Source organism: Hyperolius riggenbachi, chromosome 6, assembly GCF_040937935.1.
Source record: "Hyperolius riggenbachi isolate aHypRig1 chromosome 6, aHypRig1.pri, whole genome shotgun sequence".
Classification (NCBI taxonomy): domain Eukaryota; kingdom Metazoa; phylum Chordata; class Amphibia; order Anura; family Hyperoliidae; genus Hyperolius; species Hyperolius riggenbachi.
Genome location: NC_090651.1, coordinates 48318395 through 48342861, shown reverse-complemented (window position 1 = coordinate 48342861; position 24467 = coordinate 48318395). Strand labels below are relative to the sequence as shown.

Sequence of the window (24467 nt, the reverse complement as noted above, 5' to 3'; positions counted from 1 at the left end):
AATTAGTGAAGATAAAAATCTCAGTTACCTTTGATGTGTGCTTATCAGCAAGTCTGTTATTCTTAAGAAGACGCAAGCCGCATACCATACTGCAAAGCATTCTGGGGCTCTCCCCTCGGCTGCTAATGAGACGTTACAGCAGCTTGTAATCGCTTAGCACTGATAAATCTCCGGGGCAGAGTACACTGCAGGGGTCAGCTATTGTTCCTAGCCACATGGCTCATTAATATTCACTGCACACTGTGTTATTTAGTACAAGCTTATCTGTGATCAGGAAGCAGGCAGGACATGACGACACATTTGACAGAAAAACATGGAGCCTGCCATGAGCTGTCAGGAGCATCTATCTCTGCATATACTATATACAAATTCTGTGAAATCCAAACGTGGACAGTGAAATGCATATGTAATGTAAGTACAGCCAATCTTTAGCTACTGATATATGTGTTTATTTTCTCTGAGACCTTATACCTAACAGCTCCTCTTTAAAGGTGTCCCGCTTTGCACAGGGAGAAGTGACCATACATACCAGTAATTACTTTTAATAAGTTAAAATTGTACTTAGTAGTACTTCTTGTAAAGTGGTTTTAGGTTCCTTTCAGGCCACTGCAGAAAATCCTGTAACTGGGTACTCTGTACTTGTGTACTTTGACGCCCTGTTCACTTACGGTCAGCTTTTGTAGCTTTTTGAGTCCAGACCAGCATTTTAACACGTAATTTGTGACCACAAGTACTAATCCTAATTATGGCAGTTTCTAGAAACTAGAGTAAATTATTGCACCCCGCATTCTCTCCACTCAACAGCAGAGCAGAGAAAAGTTGAGATTGCTTATTCTACAAAGTCCCATAAAAAAACAGGAAGAACGTGCAATAAAATGTATTTATTGAAAGCAAATGAATACCTTCCTTATCACGGTTGTACCGCATCAACCGCAGCTCCTTTCAGCTATTCTAAAGTACATTTTTCATCAAGTTTCATTTTGGAACGGGCATTTTTTTATTGGTGAAGTTTGAGAACATATTTAGCTATAACTTTGAGTGATGGGTGAATTTATTTATTTTTTTACATGCTTAAAGGAAACAACAAGCATTATACGCTGCCCTATGATTTACTTACCGAGGGCTTCCTCCAGCCCTTTGAAGCCGCTATGTCCCATGCTGCATCTCCGATTGCAGCCGCTGGCCCGGGGTCCCCGTCGGTGGAGAGGCCGACCTCGAGGTCGTCCTTTCTAGAGGAGGTCGGCATCTGCACACGGCGTGGACGGGGCTGTGAGCGAAGATGCTGCGAGGGACATGTTGGCTTCAAGGAGCTGGAGGAAGCCCCCAGTAAGTATATCATGGGGCAGCACATAATGCTTGATATTTCCTTTAAATTAAACCTGAAGTGAAAATTTTTGCAAAAGTTAGATACTTCCTCGACCTTGTGGCTATAGACCCAGGACCCTCTGAAAATATTCGCCAAGCCTTGTTGAATATGCTCTTGCGGTCAGAGGCGTAGCTATGGGGTGGCAAGAAGGGTCATATGTCCCCAGGGGCAGCACTGTGAGGATGCTCAGTACAACTACCGTGTGTGTGTGCCCCCATGCACATGTCTGCCAGAAGTGCCCTCGCTTCTCTCCCTCCCTCCCTCTACAAAAGGAGTGCAGAAAACAGCAGAAGTCTCACCAGCTGCGACGTTCCGGCGATCACATCATCTCTCCTCTGCAGTGTGTCCTGCATACTCTCCTTGGTAACAGCTGCGTCATGTGACAAGAGACGTCACTGTTACCAAGGAGAGGATGCTGAGAGGAGAGATGATGTAATCGCTGGAACGTTGGAGGCGGTGAGTCTTCTGCTGTTATTAACACATCTGGTAAAGGGGGGGGGGGGGGGGGGGGGGCACATTTGACTATCTGAATGGGGAAGGGGGCATGTTTGGCTATCTAAACAGGGAAAGGGGGCACATCTGGCTATGTTAACAGCATTTGTACATTTAGTTCCACCAATGGCCACACCCACATGCTGATGTGCAGCCACGCCTATTTTTTGCTATCTGGAGGGGGCAAAAGAAGTATCTTTGTCCCTGGGCACTGAAAAAACTAGCTACGCCTCGGCTTGCAGCCATACTCCAGCCTGTGCAGCAGAGTGCTTCCTGAATGGAGAACAGCTTGTACTCAGGAAGATAGCGCCACCTAAGATGGAGAGGCCAGGCTACCTTAAGTGAACCTCCGGACTAAAAATCTACTCAGCAGAACTGAAAAGGCTTGATGCTTCTTTAACAGTTCCACAGCATCAGAACTTTGTTTTTCTTACCCAAGCCTCATTTTTAGCTGCATTTTTAGCTAAGCTCCACCCATCAAAGAAAACTGCCTGGGCTTTTTTTCCCTGATGCTGTGCAAAGCATGACGGGATTTCCTATGTTGTTATTCACATTGCCTAGCAACTGGGAGGGGTGATCAGCACACAGAACAGTTGGAACTGTGTCTCATGCTCCCTGTCACCTCCTTTCAACCAAAAAGATGGCTGACCTCATGAAATCAAACATTTGCCTGTTCTTTTAAAACAGGGTGGGTAAGAGATTATATTACCTATTTATTTTAATTAACATAACTAATGTAACTTAATGACAGTATGTTTGTTTAGGCTGAAGTTCCTCTTTAAGGCAGAGGAGAGGGGTGGGGCCAACTCTTGAGCAGATAAAAGGTCCCTTCAGAATTTTTTGCTGTTTGTGAAGCTTGTTGCATTGTGGGAAATAACAGCGTTTTCCAACTGCCAAGCAAGCATAGTCTCCCTCTGTGCATAGAACTCTCAGTAAACAAACATTCCGCACAGATCACCTGGCAGGACTAAAGATGTGACTACCTTTAATACATTTCAAAATGTAAAGCAGGGTGAGGAAGAATTTCACTATAGGCAAATACTGACTACATAATTTATAAGTGAAAATATAAGCAAGTTTATTTATTTTGTTATTTTAAATACAGTTCCTCTTTAAAGGGAACCTAAACTGAGAAGGATATGGATTTTCCTTTAAAAATAATACCAGTTGCCTGACTCCTCCTGACCCTGTGTCTCTAATACTTTTAGCAACAGCCCCTCAACAAGCATGCAGATCAGGTGCTCCGACTGAAGTCAGACTGGATTAGCTGTATGCTTGTTTCAGGTCTGTGATTCAGCCACTACTACAGCCAAAGAGATCAGCAGGGCTGCCAGGCAACTGGTATTGTTTAAAAGAAACATTCATATCCCTCTCAGTTTAGGTTCCCTTTAAGGCTCGGTTTACACTGCACAGATGAAAAACTGATCTATGGAACAGGTCAGTTTTTAAAAGACATCAGTACCCTCAGTATTACCGTGTTTCCCCAAAAATAAGACACTGTCTTATATTAATTTTTGCTCTAAAAGATGTGCTAGGGCTTATTTTCAGAGGAAGACTTATTTTTGGGCAAACACTGGTAGTTTTCCTATACAAAATGTACATACTGTATGCCATGCTGAAACACGTGCACCATACACAGAGCTGGTTTGCAGATATTGGCTCTCACAAGAAATTGATTCTGCTGATCATGTGAGTAAGTCTTTTTCTTGCAGGCAGAGAACTCTGTCAGGCTCCCCAGAACATAGGATAAGCTGTGTGTGTGTCCTGGGAAGAGGTGACGTGCTGCTGATGCTTATCACCACAGATCAGGTGGACTGGCTCCAACATAAACACAAATTGCCTGACACATATACAGGACTGTGTAGAACTCACATTATACTGCTGCTCTCCTGTATCCAGGCTTTGTATTCATGGTGACTTGCTGGTGTCAAGTGGGCTGCTAGCTAGGGCTTAAATTCGGAGGAGGTCTTACATTCCAAGCATTCTTGAAATTCCTGCTAGGTTTTATTCTCAGGGTAAGTCTTACTTTAGAGGAAACACGGTAGGTAGCTAGTGGTGTCCCCAACTGGTGGTAGATCACGTCAGTGGAATGCAGAGAGCTGGGTGATTAACCTCTCATTTACGCTCTGCTCAGGACTCTACATAGTGAAGGAGGCACTAGAGGAGGGTAGAGAGCCACCTTTCCATCACCAGGTGCCTGTAGGCACGTGCTTACAAAGCCTTATTGTAAATCCGGCCCTGGGCACCACCTTGGGGTCTTAGAGTCTGAGAGTATGGAGAGGTTAGATTATAGTGAAATATCAACAAACATTGCCGATATTTCACAATATGAATCAGGTTGCAAAATATCTATTATTATTCTACTTATTCGACTTTTTTAAATGTATGCCTGGAAGTACGGTACGAGAATACTGGCCGCAGTTATAAATGGACGCGTGTGTTGCCGCAAAGCTCATGTCTAACCGCAACGTTCAATGCCCGCTCGGGAACTTTTTGGGGGCAGGAGGGGTCGCAGCATAAGAGGAGAGCTGTGACCGCAGATCAGTGGGGAGGGGGGAAATCCCCCCCCCTCCCTCACCTCGGGCTCTCCTCTGAGTGCTCCCCTCCTGCAATCAATCATTGGTGGTGCTCGTGGCAGCCGCGGCAGGCAAGCTGAGCACATACCTCCTTCTGGCCGGAGGTCTCCTATCACTAAGTGCTTTATGGAACTTCCTGTGTAAACAGGAAGTTCTATGAAGCTCTTAGTGATCGGAGGCCAGAAGGAAGTATGTGCTCAGCTTGCCTGCCGCCACCGCCGCGGCTGCCACGAGCACCACCAATGATTGCAGGAGGGGAGCGCTAAGAGGAGAGCCCGAGGTGAAGGGGGGGGGGGGATTTTCCCCCCTCCCCACCGATCTGCGGCCACAGCTCTCCTCTTATGCTGCGACCCCTCCTGCCCCCAAAAAGAACATTAATTTCATCTTTCGGCTTGGAAATGTACAAAACTGACTTTGCCGAATCATAGCCGTTATAAAAACCGATAAATTCAGGCACGGCGCCGATTTGGAAGGTTAATCATAACGGTAACCAAGCTACAATGGGATGAGCCTGCGCGTCCATTTCATCTTGCGGCTAAATAGCCGTTTTCGCTGGAAGTAGCCTAAGGGAAGTAAGGATCATTTATTTTGTCGCCTCACTTATTCTCTAAGGTCAGAGAGGAAGGTCTGAGTTTAGTTCCACATTAATAAGATTTCCAAACATTGAATTCTGCTATTATTTGTAAAGCTTCACCTGTAAAAAGGAGAAGAGAAATAATATATTATTTATCTTAGAAGAAGCATGATTGCAAGTTTTCAATGGATTCTGTCAGTGTAAGCAGCACGGTCACTCCAGAAATGGCATCTTCACAGCTTGGGTGTCACAGGCAGATGTCAGCCAGGATGGTGAGAGAAATTCTCAGAGGATGTTGTATTTTCTTTGCTGTCATAAGGTCTCTTATCTCCCACAATTCCCAGAGAGAGAGAGCCCCCCCCCCCCCCACGCTGCACAAAGCACATTCATAGCTAAGCAGGAGCCAGCCATCACGCCATAGACCACAGTAACAAGGTGAACAGTAGAAGAAGCGGCTCAATACTTACGGTTCAGCGGTAGGCTGGCGTTGCTGATACCCAGTTTGTTTAATGCTACGCAGGTATAGTTGCCGAAATGTTCTTCTGTTACATTGGCCACGTGGAGGATCGATCTGGTGCTGTAGTTCTTTATGAGGATGCCTTTCTGTCCATTCGTGAGTCTGATAAAGACAAAGGAAAGCAATTATTTTAGATTGTTTGGAGCGGGGAGCCCCTCTTGTGCTGTGAATGTAAACCTCAGCTGGCTGGTAGGAAAGGGCAAGTTAGTAGCGAGGAGATGAGGCAGCACATTCACAGCTCCAAATTGACTGTAGACTTTATTCCCATCTTTTAAAGAGAACCTGAACTGAAAATAAAAAGTCAAAATAGCTATACACGTCATACTTACCTCCTGTGTAGTCTACTCCTCAATCCTCCATTTGTAATTTTACAATGTACATTATTCAAAATGCGCTACTTGCTGCATATTTCTCAAAAGTAAAACGCTCATAATGTTTTTCAGCGGAGACCCAGAAGACGTCGTCAAGAGCATGCCCGATCAAGAACGCCACCCATTTTGGTCTGAAACTGATCGCAAGCTCGATCGAGTGATCCGCGGTAACGACAAGCGTTATCGGAACGAGGGACACGCGCGACGGAATCCCCGGTGCTGTCGCTCCTAATCCTAATAAAATGTGCCCCCCTTTCAGTAAAATGTGCCCCCCCCCCTTTCAGTATACTTTACCTGTTGGTGTCTGTTGATGGCTCTGCGTTTTGGCCCCCGTCCACATACACGCGCTCCACGTGGTGGCTGGCACATATGTGGGCTCATGTGTGATGTCACACATGTGCCCACATTACAGCAGCAACCATGTGGGGTGCGTGTATGTGGCTGGAGGATGGAGGGAGGAGCTGGCGGCAGACATCGACAGGTAAAGTAAACTGCACTGGGCACCGGAGGGGGGTGTGTATATTTTACATTAGGTGGGGACAGCTGCCGGGGATGGCGAGGCGGCGGATGCGGTGTCACGAGGCCAATTTCGGAAACATTTCATGCTGAAATGTATTGGGAATCAGCCTGCAGTGTATGGGCAGATAACAAACCTCTCTCTGATCAGATTCGATCAGACGGAGATCTGTCTCTTGGTCGATCTACCCATACGTCTTCTGATGTATGGACACCTTTAAGGTGGCCACACACCATACAATTTTTTAAATATCTGTTCAATTTAAGAACTGAAATCCATTTTTCTGATTGATTGTAACATTTCAAAAATATGACCAATGTACCACACACCTGTGTTCAATTTTTACCCAATTATGATAAAAATGATTGGAAACTCGGAGAAAATTGCTAGGGTGTGTATATTAATACATTGACAATATAACACACACCATACAATCTTTAGAAAAATTGGTGAACAATTTCAAGCATTCCGGATTGATAAATAAAAAATAAATAAAAAGGGGAAATCCAATCAGATTTTTCAGTCGAATGAAAAAAAAAAAAAAAGCTTTCGATTTTCTCCAATCATATTTATCGAATTGCTGTAAAATCGGATCATTTTATTGTACCATGTGTGGCCACCTTACGTCTTATCAGGGTTGCCTATTTAGGTCTGATACAATTAAAGGGATTGCTATGTATCACTGCCTCTCATTTCTTATATATATATATATATATATATATATATATATATATATATATATATATATATATATATATATATATATATATACAACCAGCAGCCATGCATAAGATTTCAATAAAGAATAATCTGCTAGACAAAGTAATATGGTGCCCTTGCCAGCAGGAGGCGCCCCAGGCAATCGCCTGTGTTGCCGATGCCAAAAATATGTCCCTGAATTATCCTTTTGAATTGACACATTGAATTTTGAGGATACTGTTCAGAGTGAGGATTGCAGCAGGGTCATCCGCGTCCCAGCACAGAGCCAACTGCTGACAGGGTTTATATTATATAACACTCTATACAGTATATTAAATCAGCACTTTACCGAAAAGAGGACACTAATGAGTAATAAACCTTTGTTTCACTCTAGGGGTTTCAGATCTCTTCACAAAGTCAGACTGTATGTCGTAACCTTAGGCCTTCCTCGCTGTTAAATACGATGGCGTGATAGCAATGAATCAAGCCCGGTTTCTATGTTTGAGTGGTTTTATGTCATTATTTTAAACTGAGCTCAGGCTTCCAATTAATCAAGATGAGCGGATTCTTACCAGTTACTAAGGGTGATTAGGGTGATTTTTTTTATGCATTTTAGAAGGAAATCATTGTAGGCTGACATGAACCTGACAGTAACATGTACACAGGACTAGGTAAACACTTTTATATAGGATCACACTGTTACAGCTAGGCTCAGTAGCGTAGCTTAAGAGCTCTGTACCCCAGAGGCGGGTTTTACATTGGGCCAGAATTCTGGAAAGGTCACAATGGCTCGGGCCTTGAGCGGCTGCAGCCCAAGGGTACACCTGAAAATGAAAAAGAGGCGGATACATATGAAAGAGGAGGCTTCAAATGGGGAGCAACACAAGAAAAATGGAAGCGAATGGCCATGCAAGCTGTTCAAGGAAGAAAGGGGCTTCAGTACATGGATAAAGAGGGTTGCACATGGAATGGGAGGGGCGCTGCTGTACCAAGAAGGGAAGTCACAACACATTTGGCCTAGGGGCAGAAAAGGTATAAATCCAGCCTTGCATTAGGCCCACTCAAGCCCTCTATAAGTAATGATGACTGATATGGAGCACCACAACCTGCCAAGGACAGCTGCAGATACATATAGGCTGGGGCAGTCTACATATAGGTGGTCAACAGTCTATCAATGGAGATTTACAGAGGTGATCATTACCAGCTTAGCATCAATAAAAAGCTGATAAAGTGGTTGAAGGGGCGGCTCTTACTGGGCCCCACTGGTTCAGGGGCCCGGTGCAGTGGCTACCTCTGCACCCCCTATTGCTACGCCACTGGCTACACTATATTTGAAGGGTATCAAAAAATGGTGCAGGAGGCGCGCCGGTAAAAATGGTAATAGTAGAAGCTGCAATTAGCAGCAATAAATGTTAATTATGGCGCCTGATAAGTTGGTGCCCGCTATTTCTCAAGCTCCATAATTATAGTTCATTGCTGCTAATTGCGGCTTGGAGTGAAACTATTGGGATTAGAGTTAGTCAGCAGTGGGGTGGTTTTGTAAAGAGTAAGCAGGATTCCTTAGAGGGTTAAGTATGGTCACTATGGAGGAATTAAATTTTGGCACCGGAGGGGGTGGAACATGGTTAGGCATGGGAGTGGTTACGTTTAAGCAGCTGGGGGGGTTAATGTACGGAACCGTGATGGGTGTACTTTTGGTTAAGGTTAGACACCAGGAGGGAGTGGTTAAGGTTAGGCAGCGGGAGTGGGTGGAAGGGTTGTTTAAGGTTAGGCACTGGGGGGTGGGCGGAGGGTTGTTTAAGGTTAGGCATACTGAATCAGACAATTTGTGTCTTCAGTGGGGAGGTAGGTCCACCACTTCCTCCCATTGTTCAACTGGCACCTTTTGATAGCTAGGGATCAACTTTCACCAAAGGCCACTTGTTCAAAACTGAGCTATCTCTGATTGATTCAAAAATGTAGAAATAAAGAGTAAATCTTTCTCAAGCGCTTCTTTATCCTGTCTCAGTGTAACGGACCATGCTGCCTGTTGACTCAGGTTCAGGTTTGTGATGTTTAGTGTCTTGACCCTTAGCAACAAAATCTGAAATCAATAGTTCACCTTGTTCCTCATAGAGTTTATCAGAGGAAGTAATTCGCCTGGCCCTTATAAACTGGATTTTAGGTTTTTCTTTGATCAGAGTTGGTAGGTGATCTCTACTAGTAGTCAAAAAAAGAAACCCGCTCTTGTCATTGGGCTTGAGATATAAATTGGTTGACAAATCTGCTATCCTGTGAATACAAACTATCTGAAAATAGTACCAGGGAATTAGTAATCATGCACCAGGAAACAGGAAAAAAGGGCGCATATGGCTAATGGACAAAAAGGGCGCACCATAGGCTGCAATGCAACATATCAGCTTTCGGGCGCCAGAGAAGAAATTAGGGCACCCAATAAAAAGCGATTACCAGGACCGTGAAAACTATTCCTGTACAGAATAAGGTTTGCAGCAAATATCGTTTACAAATCGTTTTGACTTTCAGTTAAATTTATTTTATCGTTTTTAAAATTCGCTTTCAGAAGGACAAATCTGCAGAAAGACAGAAGTCACTCTTTCCAGAGGAGTGAAATCTTTAGCCACTATGGAATTTCAATATTTTCAAGTTCAAGTAGCAAGGCTTAAAGAGACTCTGAAGTCTCTTAAAAATCATCTTTTTATTATAAAATCTTGTGTAATATGTTAGCCCTACCTAAACCGCCGCATCCCCGCCACTGTAATCTATCTAAATCCCCCCAAACTCCCGGAAGGGGGGGGAGGGGGACTTCCGTGAGAGGCAGAGCTATGAGCCGCAGCTCTGCCTCTTAGTGCATCTATCAGCCTGGATCGCCGCCTCTCCCTCGCCCCTCTCAGTCTTACTTCACTGATCCGCCGCTGATAGACGGGGCATGGAGGCAGAGCTGCGGCTCATAGCTCTGCCTCACACGGAAGAGTAGAGGGCAGCAAAATCCACGTACAAGGAAGTCGAATTTTGCGGGGAGAGGGAGGAAGAGTTAGGGGGGATTTAGATAGATTTCAGGGGCGGGTATGCAGCATTTTAGGTAGGGCTATCATATTACACAGGATTTTATAATAAAAAGATGATTTTTAAGAGACTTCAATGTCTCTTTAAGAGATGCCAACCGATTTTTGAGACATTCAAAAAGAAATGTTGCTTATATTAATAATAACTTAGAGTGTCTTGCACACAAATATTTTCCAATGTAGATATGTTTGGAGTCAGGATTGAAATTTAACTGCATGCAGAGCAAAGAGAATTTATAATGTCTATTCTTGAATTTTATTTATGGCATAATTGCTTTAGATTTGGGGATGTTTACTTTATGCAAATTAGCGGTGTACCCAAGGGAGCCCCCTGTGCTCACAGTCTTTCTAGTTTAGAGATGATCGTTTTTTAACCACTTGCCGACCGCACGCTTATACCGTGCGTCGGCAAAGTGGCAGCTGCAGGACCAGCGACGCAGTATTGCGTCGCCAGCTGCAGCCTAATTAATCAGGAAGCAGCCGCTCGTACGAGCGGCTGCTTCCTGTCAATTCACGGCGGGGGGCTCCGTGAATAGCCTGTGGGCCACCGATGGCGGCTCGCAGGCTAAATGTAAACACAAGCGGAAATAATCCGCTTTGTTTACATTTGTACGGCGCTGCTGCGCAGCAGCGCCGTAAGGCAGATCGGCGATCCCCGGCCAATCAGCGGCCGGGGATCGCCTCCATGTGACAGGGGACGTCCTGTCACTGGCTGCACAGGACGGATAGCGTCCTGTGCAGCCCAGATCTCCCGGGGGTGGCAGGTAGGAGAGGGAGGGGGAGGATTTCGCCGCGGAGGGGGGCTTTGAGGTGCCCCCCCCCCGCAAAATGCCAGCCAGGAGGAGCGATCAGACCCCCCCTGCACATCATCCCCCTAGTGGGGAAAAAAGGGGGGCGATCTGATCGCTCTGAGTGCCCTTTGATCTGTGCTGGGGGCTGCAGAGCCCACCCAGCACAGATCACCTAAAACAGCGCTGGTCCTTAAGGGGGGGTAAAGGGTGGGTCCTCAAGTGGTTAAAATGCATGTATTTTGTGGAATTCTTATTTACTTGAATTCACAAGCTATATTAATGATTTACTTAAAAGAAAACCACTATCATGAAAAATGTAGCAAATGTAAAATACATACATATAAAATAAACATTTCTCCCAGAGTAATATGCTCTATGAATTACCTTTTTCCTATGTTGCTGTCACTGTAGGTAGTAAAAAGCTGACAGATTTTGGACTAGTCCATCTCCTCATTGGGGATTCTCAGTATTACCTTTATTCTTTACAAAAGCCCTTCCTGGAAAGGATCTATGCAAAGATACTGTATCAGCCAGCTTCCCCACTCAATGACACACTATTTTGACAGTTGGACTGAGGAACCGCACTTCAGTAAGTGCTTTCATAAATAAAGAAAACCCAGAGAATCCCCCAGAGGAAATGGAATAGTCCAAGACCTAACAGATCTGTCAGATTTTCACTACCTACTGTAAATGACAGTGACATAGGAAAAATTAAAACATAGTTAATTTTACTCTGGAATAAATGTTTATTTATATGTAGCTATTTTTAATATTTTTGTGATAGTTGTCCTTTAAAGAGAATCTGTACTCTAAAATTCTTACAATAAAAAGCATACCATTCTATTCATTATGTTCTCCTGGGCCCCTCTGTGCTGTTTCTGCCACTCCCTGCTGCAATCCTGGCTGGTAATTTCAAGTTTTAGGCAGTGTTTACAAACAAAAGACATGGCTGATAAAAGCTTGTGATAGGCTCAAGTAAGCCGAGTGCGTGAGTCACACAGAGCTTGCAGGGGACCTGGAGAGGGTGTGTATAGCTTCTATCCTATCACAAGCAGCACAGCACATTTCATCCAGACTGCCTGAGCCCGACAGAGGAGAGAAGATTAGCTCATATAACAGAGATAACACAGCCACTGTGCAAGTAGGAAAGGCTTCAGTAAGCCAGACCACATTAGAACAGGTATAGGAGTTTATAGGATAGTAGAAATAAGGATGAAAATTTTGTTACAGAGTCTCTTTAAAGGGACCCTGAGCAGCGCATGAAAATGAAAATCTGCACTTACCTTGGGCTTCTTCCAGCCCCCCGTAGCCTGTGAGGTCCCTCTGCGTCCTCTGGCCCCCCTCTTTAATCCCGATGGCGACTTTGTTAGCCCGGCAACTTTGGCCGAAGCTGTGCGCAACTTCACATGCAAGGCCCGTCCGCGCACCTGGCTCGATCACATGCCTGTCGCCATAAGCCTCCTGTGCATGCGCTGTTCAGTATATTGAGAACCGCGCATGCAATGGAGGCTTACGGAGACAGGCATGTGATCGAGCCGATAATGCGAAGTTGAGCACAACTTTAGCCAAAGTCGCGCAACTAACATAGGCGCCAGTGAAACCCAGAGGATGCAGAGGGAACTCGTAGGCTATGGGGGGCTGGAGGAAGCCCCAGGTAGGTGCAGATTTTCATTTTCAAGCGCTGCTTAGGGTCCCTTTAAGTTGGGTAGTTTGGGAAACTTAGAATAGGTGCAGGGTAACCAGGTAGACACCACTTTGAAGTTTAGTCTAAAATCATCGAAGGACTGCTTACAGTCTAGTAGAAATATTGGAAATGGATGCTAAATTTGTTAACAATTTATAATCTCAAGCCCAATGACAAGAACGGTTTCATGAACATTCAGAGCTGCCATCTCTCAGCTATGATCAATGATTTACCTAAAGGCCAATTTATATGGGCCAGGCGGATTACTGCATCTGATGAGCTCTATCAAGTACAAGCTCAGCTATTGATTTCAGATTTTGTTGCTAAGGGTTATGACATTGAACAGCGCCTCTCTCTAGCTGAGTCAGTAGGCGGCATGGATCGTTATGCCATAAGAAAGGATAAAGAAGCTGTCAGAAATATGTTTCAGAAAGATTTACTTTTTATTTCGTCTTTTGGGAATCAATCAGAAATAGTTTTCATTTGGGCACTGGAACACTGGTATTTAACCAAGGTCGTTCCTAGGGTGTTAAAACTGTTCAATAGCCATCCTTGAAAGCCAGAAGCATTTCCACTGAGTGCAAATTTGCATTGCGAAAATTCCATTTACTACTGAAAGCAATGCAATTTTGATGGAATAGTTTCCATTGAATGCGTTTTTTGTAGTCCATTCTCTTCTGAAAAAAAGCTTGCTGCCGATTTTCGCACCATTTCCCATGTAATGATTGACAATTATGCTAGAAGCTTATGGATCCTTATGGAAACACAGCCTATGGGATTGTTTTGCAACACTGGACATAAATTACAAAAACCTGATTCAAGCTCATTTCTGGGAGAACCCAAGTTTAGCACATTTCCTTGCCTGAACTGCCAAAATTGATCAGCTAATAATAAAATGGTGATACACTTACACATTCTGTTAGAAACCACGCCCTGGCGCTTTCTGCCTGTTGGTGGCAGTGTTGTCTCTGGTGCGTCTATCCGATAAAGGCGCATGGAAATTTGAGCGTCCAGCAATGTCGCTAGTAAAATATTCATATTACATACTGATATTTTACTATAAAGTGTTAAGTATTAGTATTAAATACCAATATTTTACTACAGCTAAACCTAACCCTACTCCTACACAGAACCCTCCCACCCAATGCCTAACCCTTAACCCCCCACCACTACCTTCATAAAGCCTAACCCTTAACCCCTCCCCCCCACAAACTACCTACCTAACGACACTAACAGCACTCTGCAAATGATAAAGTACCAAAATGTAGGTGACAAAGGACTGTCAAAATTTTATAAAACTGAATATTTTCTTGCTTGCTGGTGGCTTAGCACCGCAATTTTCCCTCCGTCCTCTGGATGGCGCTGTAACTCTGTAGTGAGATCACTGACGGCGATCTCACCAGAGTGATTCAGAGCCTCGGAGGACAGGAAGGAGAATGGCTATCGACGACTGGATCCCCCGGGAGGTGAGTAAAAACGCACTCTGCACGCTATACTCTGAATTGAGCTCCCGGTGGCTAGCCGCTTACCACCAGTGAGGTTAAAGGGAACCCAACGTGAAAATAAACTGAGGAGATAAACAACTGTATTTACCCTCCTACTCCCCAAAATGACTTTTTTTTTAGATGTTCCGTGGTTTTATTTTATATTTAAACATTTACAAAGTAGATGTTTTGTTATCTCCCTAAATGAAAATACATGAACTATTGAACTTTTTTTTTCTCCCTCTGCTCTCAGAAGTTGTATTATGCCAGGAAAACTTTGATGGCTGTAATTTGCGTATTAGTGATATTTACTGTATTCCCGACAAGGTACTGACAAGGTAGAGGCTTTCACGTCTATGCTTAAAAATTAACTCTTTCAGGCAACAAAATAAAACAAGTAAAACAGTCGTGTTGTTAATATGTTTTGCACTGTACATACACATGTTTATCTCGTCATGTCACACATCGCCACGGGTACACTTTATATCTCCAGCAAGCAAGAAAATACACAAAACCTTTCACCTAGGATAAAACTTAGGAGAAAAAAGGAAATTGCATATGGGCCCATGTCTCTAGCTAAGCTGCCAGCTAGGCTTGGTTTAACCGCTTAAAGGGACACTTAAGTCAAACAAAAAAAATGAGTTTTACTCACCTGGGGCTTCCAATAGCCCCCTGCAGCTGTCCAGTGCCCTCGCCGTCTCCCTCCGATCCTCCTGGCCCCACCGGCAGCCACTTCCTGTTTCGGTGACAGGAGCTGACAGGCTGGGGACGTGAGTGATTCTTCGCGTTCCCAGACACATTAGCACCCTCTATGCTGCTATATGGTATATGATATATGCTATAGCAGCATAGATGGCGCTATTGTGACCAGGAACGCAAAGAATCACTCGCGTCCCCAGCCTGTCAGCTCCTGTCACCGAAACAGGAAGTGGCTGCCGGCGGGGCCAGGAGGATCGGAGGGAGACGGCGAGGGCACCGGACAGCTGCAGGGGGCTATTGGAAGCCCCAGGTGAGTAAAACTCATTTTTTTTGTTTGACTTAAGTGTCCCTTTAAGTACCAGCAGACTCTGCCCCCTTAAAGTGACACTTAAGCCTAAAAAAAACCCGAGTGATTCTTCGCATTCGCAGCCACAATATCGCCCCCTATGCTGCTATTGCGGCCTTCCTTGCCGCAATAGCAGCATAGGGGGAGATATTGTGGCTGGGAACGCGAAGAATCACTCGCGTTCCCAGCCTGATGGCCGGTGATGGCGAAACCGGAAGTAACCGCTGGCGGGGACAGGAGGATCGGAGGGACACGGCGAGGGCACCGATGAGCTGCAGGGGGCTGAGGGAAGCCCCAGGTGAGTAAAACTCATTTCTTTTTTAGGCTTAAGGTTCACTTTAAGGACCAGAGACCGCTGGTGCAGAAACAGCGGAATCCCGACGACGAATCGCCGCACATAACCGCCGCAATCGCTATCATCGCTGCACGTCGGGATCCTGGGCTACCCACTCTGCCATCTCTATGACGGACCCTGGCCAATGGGAGCTGCTTACCTTGAAAGACAGGGTCAGGAGCCAATGAAAGCGGTTCCTGACCGGCTCACAGGAACTCTGCCATCATAGAGACAGGCAGAACAAGTGAGCTGTGGCAAGAGTGACGGAAACGGCGGATGTGCGCAGTGGCGGCTGATTGAAATCTACACCCTGCCAGCCAGGCAACCACCAAAACAGGGCGTAGATTTCAATCAGCTCGGTCTTAAAGTAGTTAATAATTAATACCTCAGTATACTTTATATGAAGATAAAACAACATAAAAGCAAAAAAGAACTCTAGATGTATCACCCATGCTGAAAAAACAAGAAAACATTTCCAAAAATGGAATCTCCCTCCCAAAACCCAGGCCCAATTCTTGAGTCTTCACTCACACCTATGCTGGAGAGATTGCAATTCAACAGGATCTTTAACACATATCCTATGGGAGTGTCCAATTATTAAAGAATTCTATCTATTTCCAACATACTAGACACGCATTTTGTTCTCTCCCCCCAAATGGCCCTCTTCTTAATTGATAGTCATTTAATCCCCCCCCCCCCCTTAGAAAGAATGTAATTCATATCATATGTGCAGCTCGCCAATTAATTCTAGCTAATTGGAAAAATAAGGAACCCCCTTCCATAACGCAACTAATTTACACTGCATGCTATAATCTATACATGGAGGAAAGACTTACCCCTACCCGCCAGGCCATGAAAAACCCTCCTCCTCACAAAATAAACTGGCAACAGATAATATCCCGCTTCAGTTTGCCGAATAACTCCACTTAACATGAAAACAATTAAGAATCGCAAGCAGACTATATATAAGACTTCACGCGGAGTATACCAGAATAGTCCACCCCCCTAAAAACTTTCCCCTGTTCTACCCCCACCTCCCACTGCTTGACGAGCCCTATCCTAACAGCTTCTCTCTCTAGTAGGTTCTCTTGAAAGGACCATAGAGAAGCTTAATCAAACCAAAGTCACTGCTTTTGACAATTGGTTTAATCTTTTTAATTTGGACACTGGTTACACATCTTGTTTTGACTTATGTTTGACTTATGTTTGTGTTATAATTTATATACTCTACTATAGGCCTTTATATCTAAAGGTACCTTGTAAGTGCCCATAGACGCTTTGACTTATGTACCAAGACAACCCTATTCACCAAGGGTTGAATTACCGTATATACTCGCAAGCAAGCCGACCCGCATGTAAGCCGACCCCCCCACTTTTACCCCAAAAAACAGGAAAAAATGATTGACCCTCATGTAAGCCGGGGGTAGGAAACGCTGGCCGCGTGATCCCCCCAGTATGTCCCAGTATAGCTAGTATAGTGCCCAGTATAGGTAGGTAGTGCTCAGTATAGCAAGTAAAATGCCCCAGTATAGCTAGTATAGTGCTCATTATAGCTAGTATAGTGCTCAGTATAGCTAGTATAGTGCTCATTATAGCTAGTGAAGTGCCCCAGTTTAGCTAGTATAGTGCTCAGTATAGGTAGGTAGTGCTCAGTATAGCTAGTAAAATGCCACAGTATAGCTAGTATAGTGCTCAGTATAGCTAGTATAGTGCTCAGTATAGGTAGGTAGTGCTCAGTATAGCTAGTAAAATGCCCCAGTATAGCTAGTATAGTGCTCAGTATAGTGCTCAGTATAGCTAGTATAGTGCTCAGTATAGCTAGTGAAGTGCCCCAGTTTAGCTAGTATAGTGCCCAGTATAGCTAGTATAGTGCCCCATTATAGCTAGTATAGTGCCCCCAGTATAGCTAGTATAGTGCCCCCAGTATAGCTAGCATAGTGCCCCCAGTATAGCTAGTATAGTGCCCCCAGTATAGCTAGTATAGTGCCCCATATAGCTAGCATAGTGCCCCAGTATGGGTGGGTGGGTAGGTGCTGTCCCTCCCCGCTCCCCCTGCGGCCGCCGCTGCTGCTATTACCTCAGGCGGCGCCGCTTCCTCTATCCCCGTCCTCCTCCGGTAGTAACTCATTCACAGCAGCGCGCCTCTCGCTGCTGTGATGACGAGGAAACCATAGAGAGCGGCTTCCTGTAGCGCGATGCCGTTACTATGGGAACCGCTCTCTATGGTTTCCTGCGTCATCACAGCAGCGGGGGGCGCGCTGCTGTGAATGAGTTACTACCGGAGGAGGACGGGGATAGAGGAAGCGGCGCCGCCTGAGGTAATAGCAGCAGCGGCGGCCGCAGGGGGAGCGGGGAGGGACAGCACCTACCCACCCACCCACACATGACTCGCAAGCAAGCCGACCCCCCAACTTTTGGCCCACTTTTGGGGGGTCAAAAATTCGGCTTGCTTGCGAGTATATACGGTAAGCTTGTATGATGCTTGACCTTGCATTTATTGTAATTTTTGAAAATGTTTAATAAAAATTAATGAAAAAAAAAAACCAACAACATAAAAGCACAAGGCAATGCCACCTACTTTTTATCGCCCTTGTACCACTCGAATGATGGAGATGGGACGGCCGCTGTTTCGCATCTGATTAATCCTGTTTTTCCTACGGACACTCCTGATGGCGTTAATTCCAGAATTGTGGGTGCAACTGGAAAGATAAAATAAATAAATATTATATACTCGGCTGCATGCACTGCTCAATATAATGTGGTTTATAAATAAAACGGCAAGTGTTAGCAAGACAGCTGCAAACTATTCTAAAGAGAATATAAAAATGATAACGTGGTCAAAGAGCATGTTTCATCTCATTACCACAATAAGTGTGATTACTATCTATTTATAAAAGTGTTTGTTCTGGTCAGATTTGCCAGATTAGAACAATACCAAATGGATTTCAAATACATTTGATAACATTTAGAATTAAAGCAAACTTAGCGTTTTAATAACCTTGTGAGATGATTGTATATGTGTTTTACTAAATGTAAATAAAACATAAGACTGAGTCTCATTTTTTTTTCAGTTTAAAAGGAATCTGAACTGAGAGGTATATGGATGCGGGGAAGCAGGAAAAGAGGGCGCCGGTAGCTAGTGGACAAAAAGGGCGCAGCCATTCACTCCCATAATAAATATCGTTTGATAGGCGTCGAACAGGAAAAAAGGGCGCCGGAGATTATTAACGTTTACAAATGGCGCCCGGGGATTTTTAATGTTTTATAACTGCGATTGTGATGATATAAGTTTACAAAATACCCTCGTGACGAATAACGTTTACACAAATACTAAACATATTTATCGTATTTAACTAAAATATTATTTAAAATTGTATTCCTTACTGTTTGTAAAACATTGTTATTCACAAAATAAAGCGATCAGTACGTAACATAAATTGCAATATATTTTTGACAGTCACAATTTGTAAAACATTATTATCCACACAATAAAGCGATCAGTAAGGGGGGTTCTTAGGGTTAGGCACCACCAGGGGAGATTTAGGGTTAGGCACCACCAGGGGAGATTTAGGGTTAGGCACCACCAGGGGAAATTTAGGGTTAGCCACCACCAGGGGGGTCTTAGGGTTAGGCACCACCAGGGGGGTCTAAGGGTTAGGAATAGGTACAGGGAGGGTTCTGTGTGAGAGTAGGGTTAGGATTAGTTGTAGTAACATTTCAGTAATACTTACAAATGTTTTACAACAGTTATTACAAATGTAGTTATATTTTTATCATCGTTATAAACAATATTTTTAGATTTTATTGTATGAAGAAATGATAAATGAAGGTTATTGACAATAATATACAATTGTAATGATTAAACATATAGTTTTTTTTAACAAACGTAGTTATACATTTCACTTTTGAAACGGAAGATTATCGTTTTCACAATTTGCGATTTCATACACATTATTTAATGTTTTTTAAATTTGTAAAACATTATTTGTAAATTAATTACAACACAATATTTTTATAAACGCTATTACCGCTTATTGTTTACACCCTTTTTACGCCCTTTTTCCCGACGCCCTTTTTGCATGTACGCGGATGCGGCCATATTTATTAAACAATGCCAGTTGTCTGGCAGTTCTACTGATCTTTTTGGCTGCAGCAGTATCTGGATCATACGTCTAAAACAAGCATATGTTTAATTCAGTCAGTCTCCAGTCAGAAACATTTGATCTGCATGCTTGTTCACGGTCTATGGGTGGCCAAACACAATACAATAAAATGATCTGATTTTTCAGCAATTCGCTAAAAACTATCGTATCTCCCGGAAAAAAATCGAAAGCTTTTTTTTCATTAGACTGAAAAATCCGATCGGATTTCCTATTTTTTTCGATTTATATCGATTTATATCGATCTAGATATTTCTCTTCAATTTTTGTAAAGATTGTATGGTGTGTGTTGGATTGCCAGTTTATTAATATACACGCCCTAGCAATTTTCTCAGAGTTTCCAATCAGTTTTATCATAATTGGGGAAAACATAGGTGTGTGGTACATTGGTCATATTTTTGAAATGTTACAATCAGTCAGAAAAATGTATTGCAATTCTTAAATTGAACAGATATTTAAAAAATTGTATGGTGTGTGGCGACCTTATGGCTAATAATATTTAAAGGCTGAGGATTAGCAGGCAACTGGAAAAGTATAATCATATATCCCTCTTACTTCAGATGTGCTTTAAGGACTAATTCTAAACAGCAGCCATGACAAATCTGCCTTGCTGAGCTAAAAAACAAACAATCAGAAGTAATGACTCCTTGAACTGTCCAACACTAAAACCATATCGGAAATTTATTCTCAGTCAGAGAAAAGTACTGTGAATTCTGTCAACTTTTCAGGCAACAATACTGAGTTCCACAAGTTGTTTGACAAGCTCATTTGCCTAGATAACAATCGACTATACTGGAGAACAGAAAGGGTCTTCAGACAATTTTTTAGTAGGGCTAGTACTACACATACCTATGTTTATCTCATGATGTCACATGGTACCTCAGGCCTGCTTTAATTCCAATTCTAAATAGCTGTTGATTGATGTCAAATGTGTCTGCTAATGTGCCTATTTATAAATGTGTCTGAAGAATGCCGTAAATGCCTGTGCATAAGCTTGTCTCAGATCAGTGCATAGTTGCGGTTTGGAATGTGTTACAGAGGAAAGTTTTTGGATCATAAATGCCAGACTGAACAGGTGGCTTTTCAGTTTTGATTTAAATGCCTCCTGGGCTGGAACTATCTATGATTGGATGTGGCTAGACGTTCCAAAGAGTAAGGGCAGCATGACAGAAGTCTGTTTTCAAAGGTTTGAATAATTTGACCCCTCTGGGGGGTGGACATTCAAATGATTATATCCTGTTGATCTGAAGTTGTGAAAGGTGTAACACACTTGCAACAGATCCTTGAGGTATCCGGGGCCTAGGTTGTGCAGAGATTTGAATGTTAGCATGTCAGTTGTGAAAAGGATTCTCCATTTCATGGGTAGCCAGTGGAGTGAACAGAGGATTAGTGCTATACGGCAATGGTGGGTATGGCTTGCTGACAGGCTTGCGGCAGCCACCCCCTATCAAGACAGCTCCAGCCCTGGACACGTTTAAATCAAAACTGAAATGCCATTTGTTTAGACTGGCATCTATGATCACACAACTTTTTCCCCTATAATACATCAAAAATCGCAACTATTTACAGATCTAAAACAAGCCTATGCACTTTTCTTAAAAGACATGAACTTATTCGAACACATGTTTTTGATTGTTATATTTGGGCCCCTAAGTTTTTTAATTCTCACAGCACTGCTGCAATAAATATGACAAAAGACGTAATACACAATGATTTCATTATTTGCTTCTTTTATCCTGATTTTAAGAAGAACTTTTCCAAAAGATAGTAGTACAGGGAAAAATACATTAATACCAATTGCAAAGTGAGAAGTTAAAAAAATAGAAGATAGATCAAGAAATGATTGTTACTCGCTGTGTAACTCGCTCATATGGTGTGAACCACAAGGAGCCTGTGGGTAATCATCTTTAATACTGGCAGATGAGGGGAAAAAAAAAAAAAAACCAGATAGCACCAATTACCATTATTTATAAACATAACAATGTGATAGCCTAGCTAAAGGGTTGTTTTTTTTTTCAAATAAATATACTGTATATGCACAGGGGGAGATTATGCTTTTTTGACAATTGGAAAGAGATCTTATTTCTCCACAATGCCACAAGGTTCACAGTGAGGAAACTGTCATGACCATGGTCATGACATCACGCTGTGGGGGGGGGGGGGGGAGGGTTCACCACAATATCAGCCACACAGGCAGCCCCCCACCCCCACCCCAGGAAGTTCAATCCAAGGTTAACATTGCTCTGTTAGGCTTCAAATTAACACCTACACATGTGGTTTAAAAAAATGATTCACTATAAGGCCTTGTTCACATTAGGAATCGTCAGCACAATCACAAGCGCTGAGTGCTTTTGTAAGCGCTCTTCCCAGCAATTTCTGAGCAATTTCCAGTTTTTAGAAGTGTTTTTTTAACCACTTAAGGACCGGCTGGATTTTCTATGATCTGTGCTGGGTGGGCTCTTCAGCCCGCAGCACAGATCGTGTGGCAGGCAGGGCGATCAGACTTCCCCCCCCTTTCTTCCCCACTAGGGGGATGTCCTGCTGGGGGGGTCTGATCGCCGCCGGCTATCTGTGTGTAGCGGGGGGGGGGGGGGGGGCTCCTCAAAGCGCTATTCCCCCCTCCCTCTCCTTCTCTCCCTCTCCTTCTCTCTATGGGCAGTACAGGACAGCGATCCGTCCTGTACCGCCTCTGATAGGCTTCAGCCTATCAGATGCCTGCGATCCCCGGCCAATCAGAGGCCGGGGATCGCCGATCTCCTTTACGGCACTGCTGTGACAGTAGCGCCATGCGACGTAAACACTGGGGATTTCTTCCCCGGGTGTTTACATTTCGCCTGCGAGCCGCGGTCGGAGGCTCGCAGGCTGTTCACGGAGACTCCCTCCGTGAACTGACATGGAACGGGCGCTCGAACGAGCGGCCGTTTTCATGGAAACACCACTGCGAACAGCCGCCGCCTATTGGCGTTGGCTGGTCGTTAAGTGGTTAAGCGCTTTTGTTAGGCGATTTGAGCTTTTCTTCCTGCAGACACACAGGAAGTGAACATTTTGACCTGGAACTGAATAGATGTAATTTACGTTTGGAAGAAAAGCGCTCTGAAAATTGTTTTTCCAATCGCTTTTTTAAGCACTTAGCGATTTCCCTATACCTTCTATTGAATTGCAAACACTCAGGAAATTGTGCAGGACCCGCGTTTGCAAATGGAAAGAAGGCTCATCGCTCATGTGAGAACACTCACATTGAGAAACATTGCTTTTAAAGCGCTATAAAAATCGCCAGTGCTTTTAAAGTGTACCAGAGATCGAAACATAGGCAGAATCGATGCTGAGCCACTTATCGGGGCCGATCGCGGCTGAACGGCAGAACGCGGGAGGATGGTGAGGAACTCACACGTGCTTATGGGGCTGGAGGAAGCCCTGGGTAAGTATCGATTCTGCCCATGTTTAGATCTCTGGTTTACTTTAAAAAATCGAAAAGCGCTCATAGTGTGGACAAGCTCTTAAAGAGTAAAAACCCCTTTATTTGAATTAAAGAAATAAATGTTGATAACAAAGGTCAAGTAATTATATTAAAATAAATTAAAACTACAAAATAAAGTAACAAAAAAACGTTTTAATCACCTTATATAACGAAAGAATGTGGCTCACAACCTGTCACATTACAATAATGATGCGCTGGCATGCTGGGTAATGAAAGCTCATAAATATAAACTACATGCTGATACAGCAGTCTCAGCTGCTCTTGGCTGCCAATCGCTGTATCCATCACCTGGGTCATAGCAGGCCACTGTGGTAGCTGCTAAATGCTGATTAAAGAGGATCTGTAGTGAAAATAACATAATTAATAAAATTGCTTATTTTTTTTTTACAATATTAATTTATAGATTTAGTCAGTGTTTGCCCATTGTAAAATCTTACCTCAACCTGATTTACATTTGGAAATTTATCACATGGTGGTGTCATCTTTAGTCCTGCCAGGTGATCTCTGTGCAATGTTTACTGCATGTACTATATGCAGAGAGAGATACTGCTTGCTTGGCAGTTGGAAGCAGCCATTATTTTCCACAATACAATGAGATACACACACAGTAAACTCTTAGGGCCATGGCTCTGACATCACACTGTGGGAGGGGTTTCACCACAAAATCAGCAATACAGACGTCCCTGATGATGTATTACAGAAAAGGTAAAGATTTATATTGGGAGAGGGTGTATCCGCTACAGACTGGGATGACATTCAATCCTGGGCTAAAGTACCTCTTTAAGTCAGGGGTCACACTTGAGTCCTTAAAAAAACAGAAGCGTTTTTCCGCAGATAAATCCGTAGCGTTGGCCAACAGCCAGCTCAGAACAGCTGACTGTCGGCAATAGGGAACTGCTTGCGATGAGAAAAAAAAAGCAGCAGGGCCGTTTTTTCCCCAGCGCATTATGTGCATTTTTGCATTGTGAAAAACGCATGCAAGTTTTGGCATGTGCAACCTCTTCCTTACTCTGCACCAAACAGTTGAAGAAACTGTTCCCAGCAGGCATACATGCAAAAACAATGTCGGAAAATGAGGACACAGGGCAAAGCCAAAAAACGGCTCACCCTGCTCCTGCAAAAGTCCCGGAGGCATTAATTACTATTCCCCCTCCAGGGACGCCATGGGAAAAGACATCATTCGGCTGTGAGCTGTTGCTGGCGGCCAAATCACGCTGTTTTTATAATAATTTGGGCTCAGTCTTTTGACGGAGCCCAAATTGCTGTCTGAGCACCATTCGAGCTGTAATTCACATTACGGCCTATGGCGGCGCATAG

The 24467-nt window shown here is 43.8% G+C and overlaps 1 protein-coding gene across 6 annotated transcripts in view; it reads right to left on the bottom strand.

Annotated features, from left to right (window-relative positions):
• The window catches only part of NEGR1 (neuronal growth regulator 1), a 748663-nt gene that overhangs the window by 154845 nt on the left and 569351 nt on the right, over nucleotides 1-24467 (bottom strand). For all 6 annotated transcript variants that reach the window (XR_011021944.1, XR_011021943.1, XM_068239223.1 and 3 more), the window contains exons 5-6: nucleotides 18091-18211; nucleotides 5476-5627 (exon numbers count right to left, since the gene is read on the bottom strand). Coding sequence is in view for 4 of the 6 variants with exons in the window: in XM_068239223.1 (XP_068095324.1) it covers nucleotides 5476-5627; nucleotides 18091-18211 (273 nt within the window). In the remaining 2 variants the exon portion in view is untranslated. The remainder of the gene's footprint in view (nucleotides 1-5475; nucleotides 5628-18090; nucleotides 18212-24467) is intronic.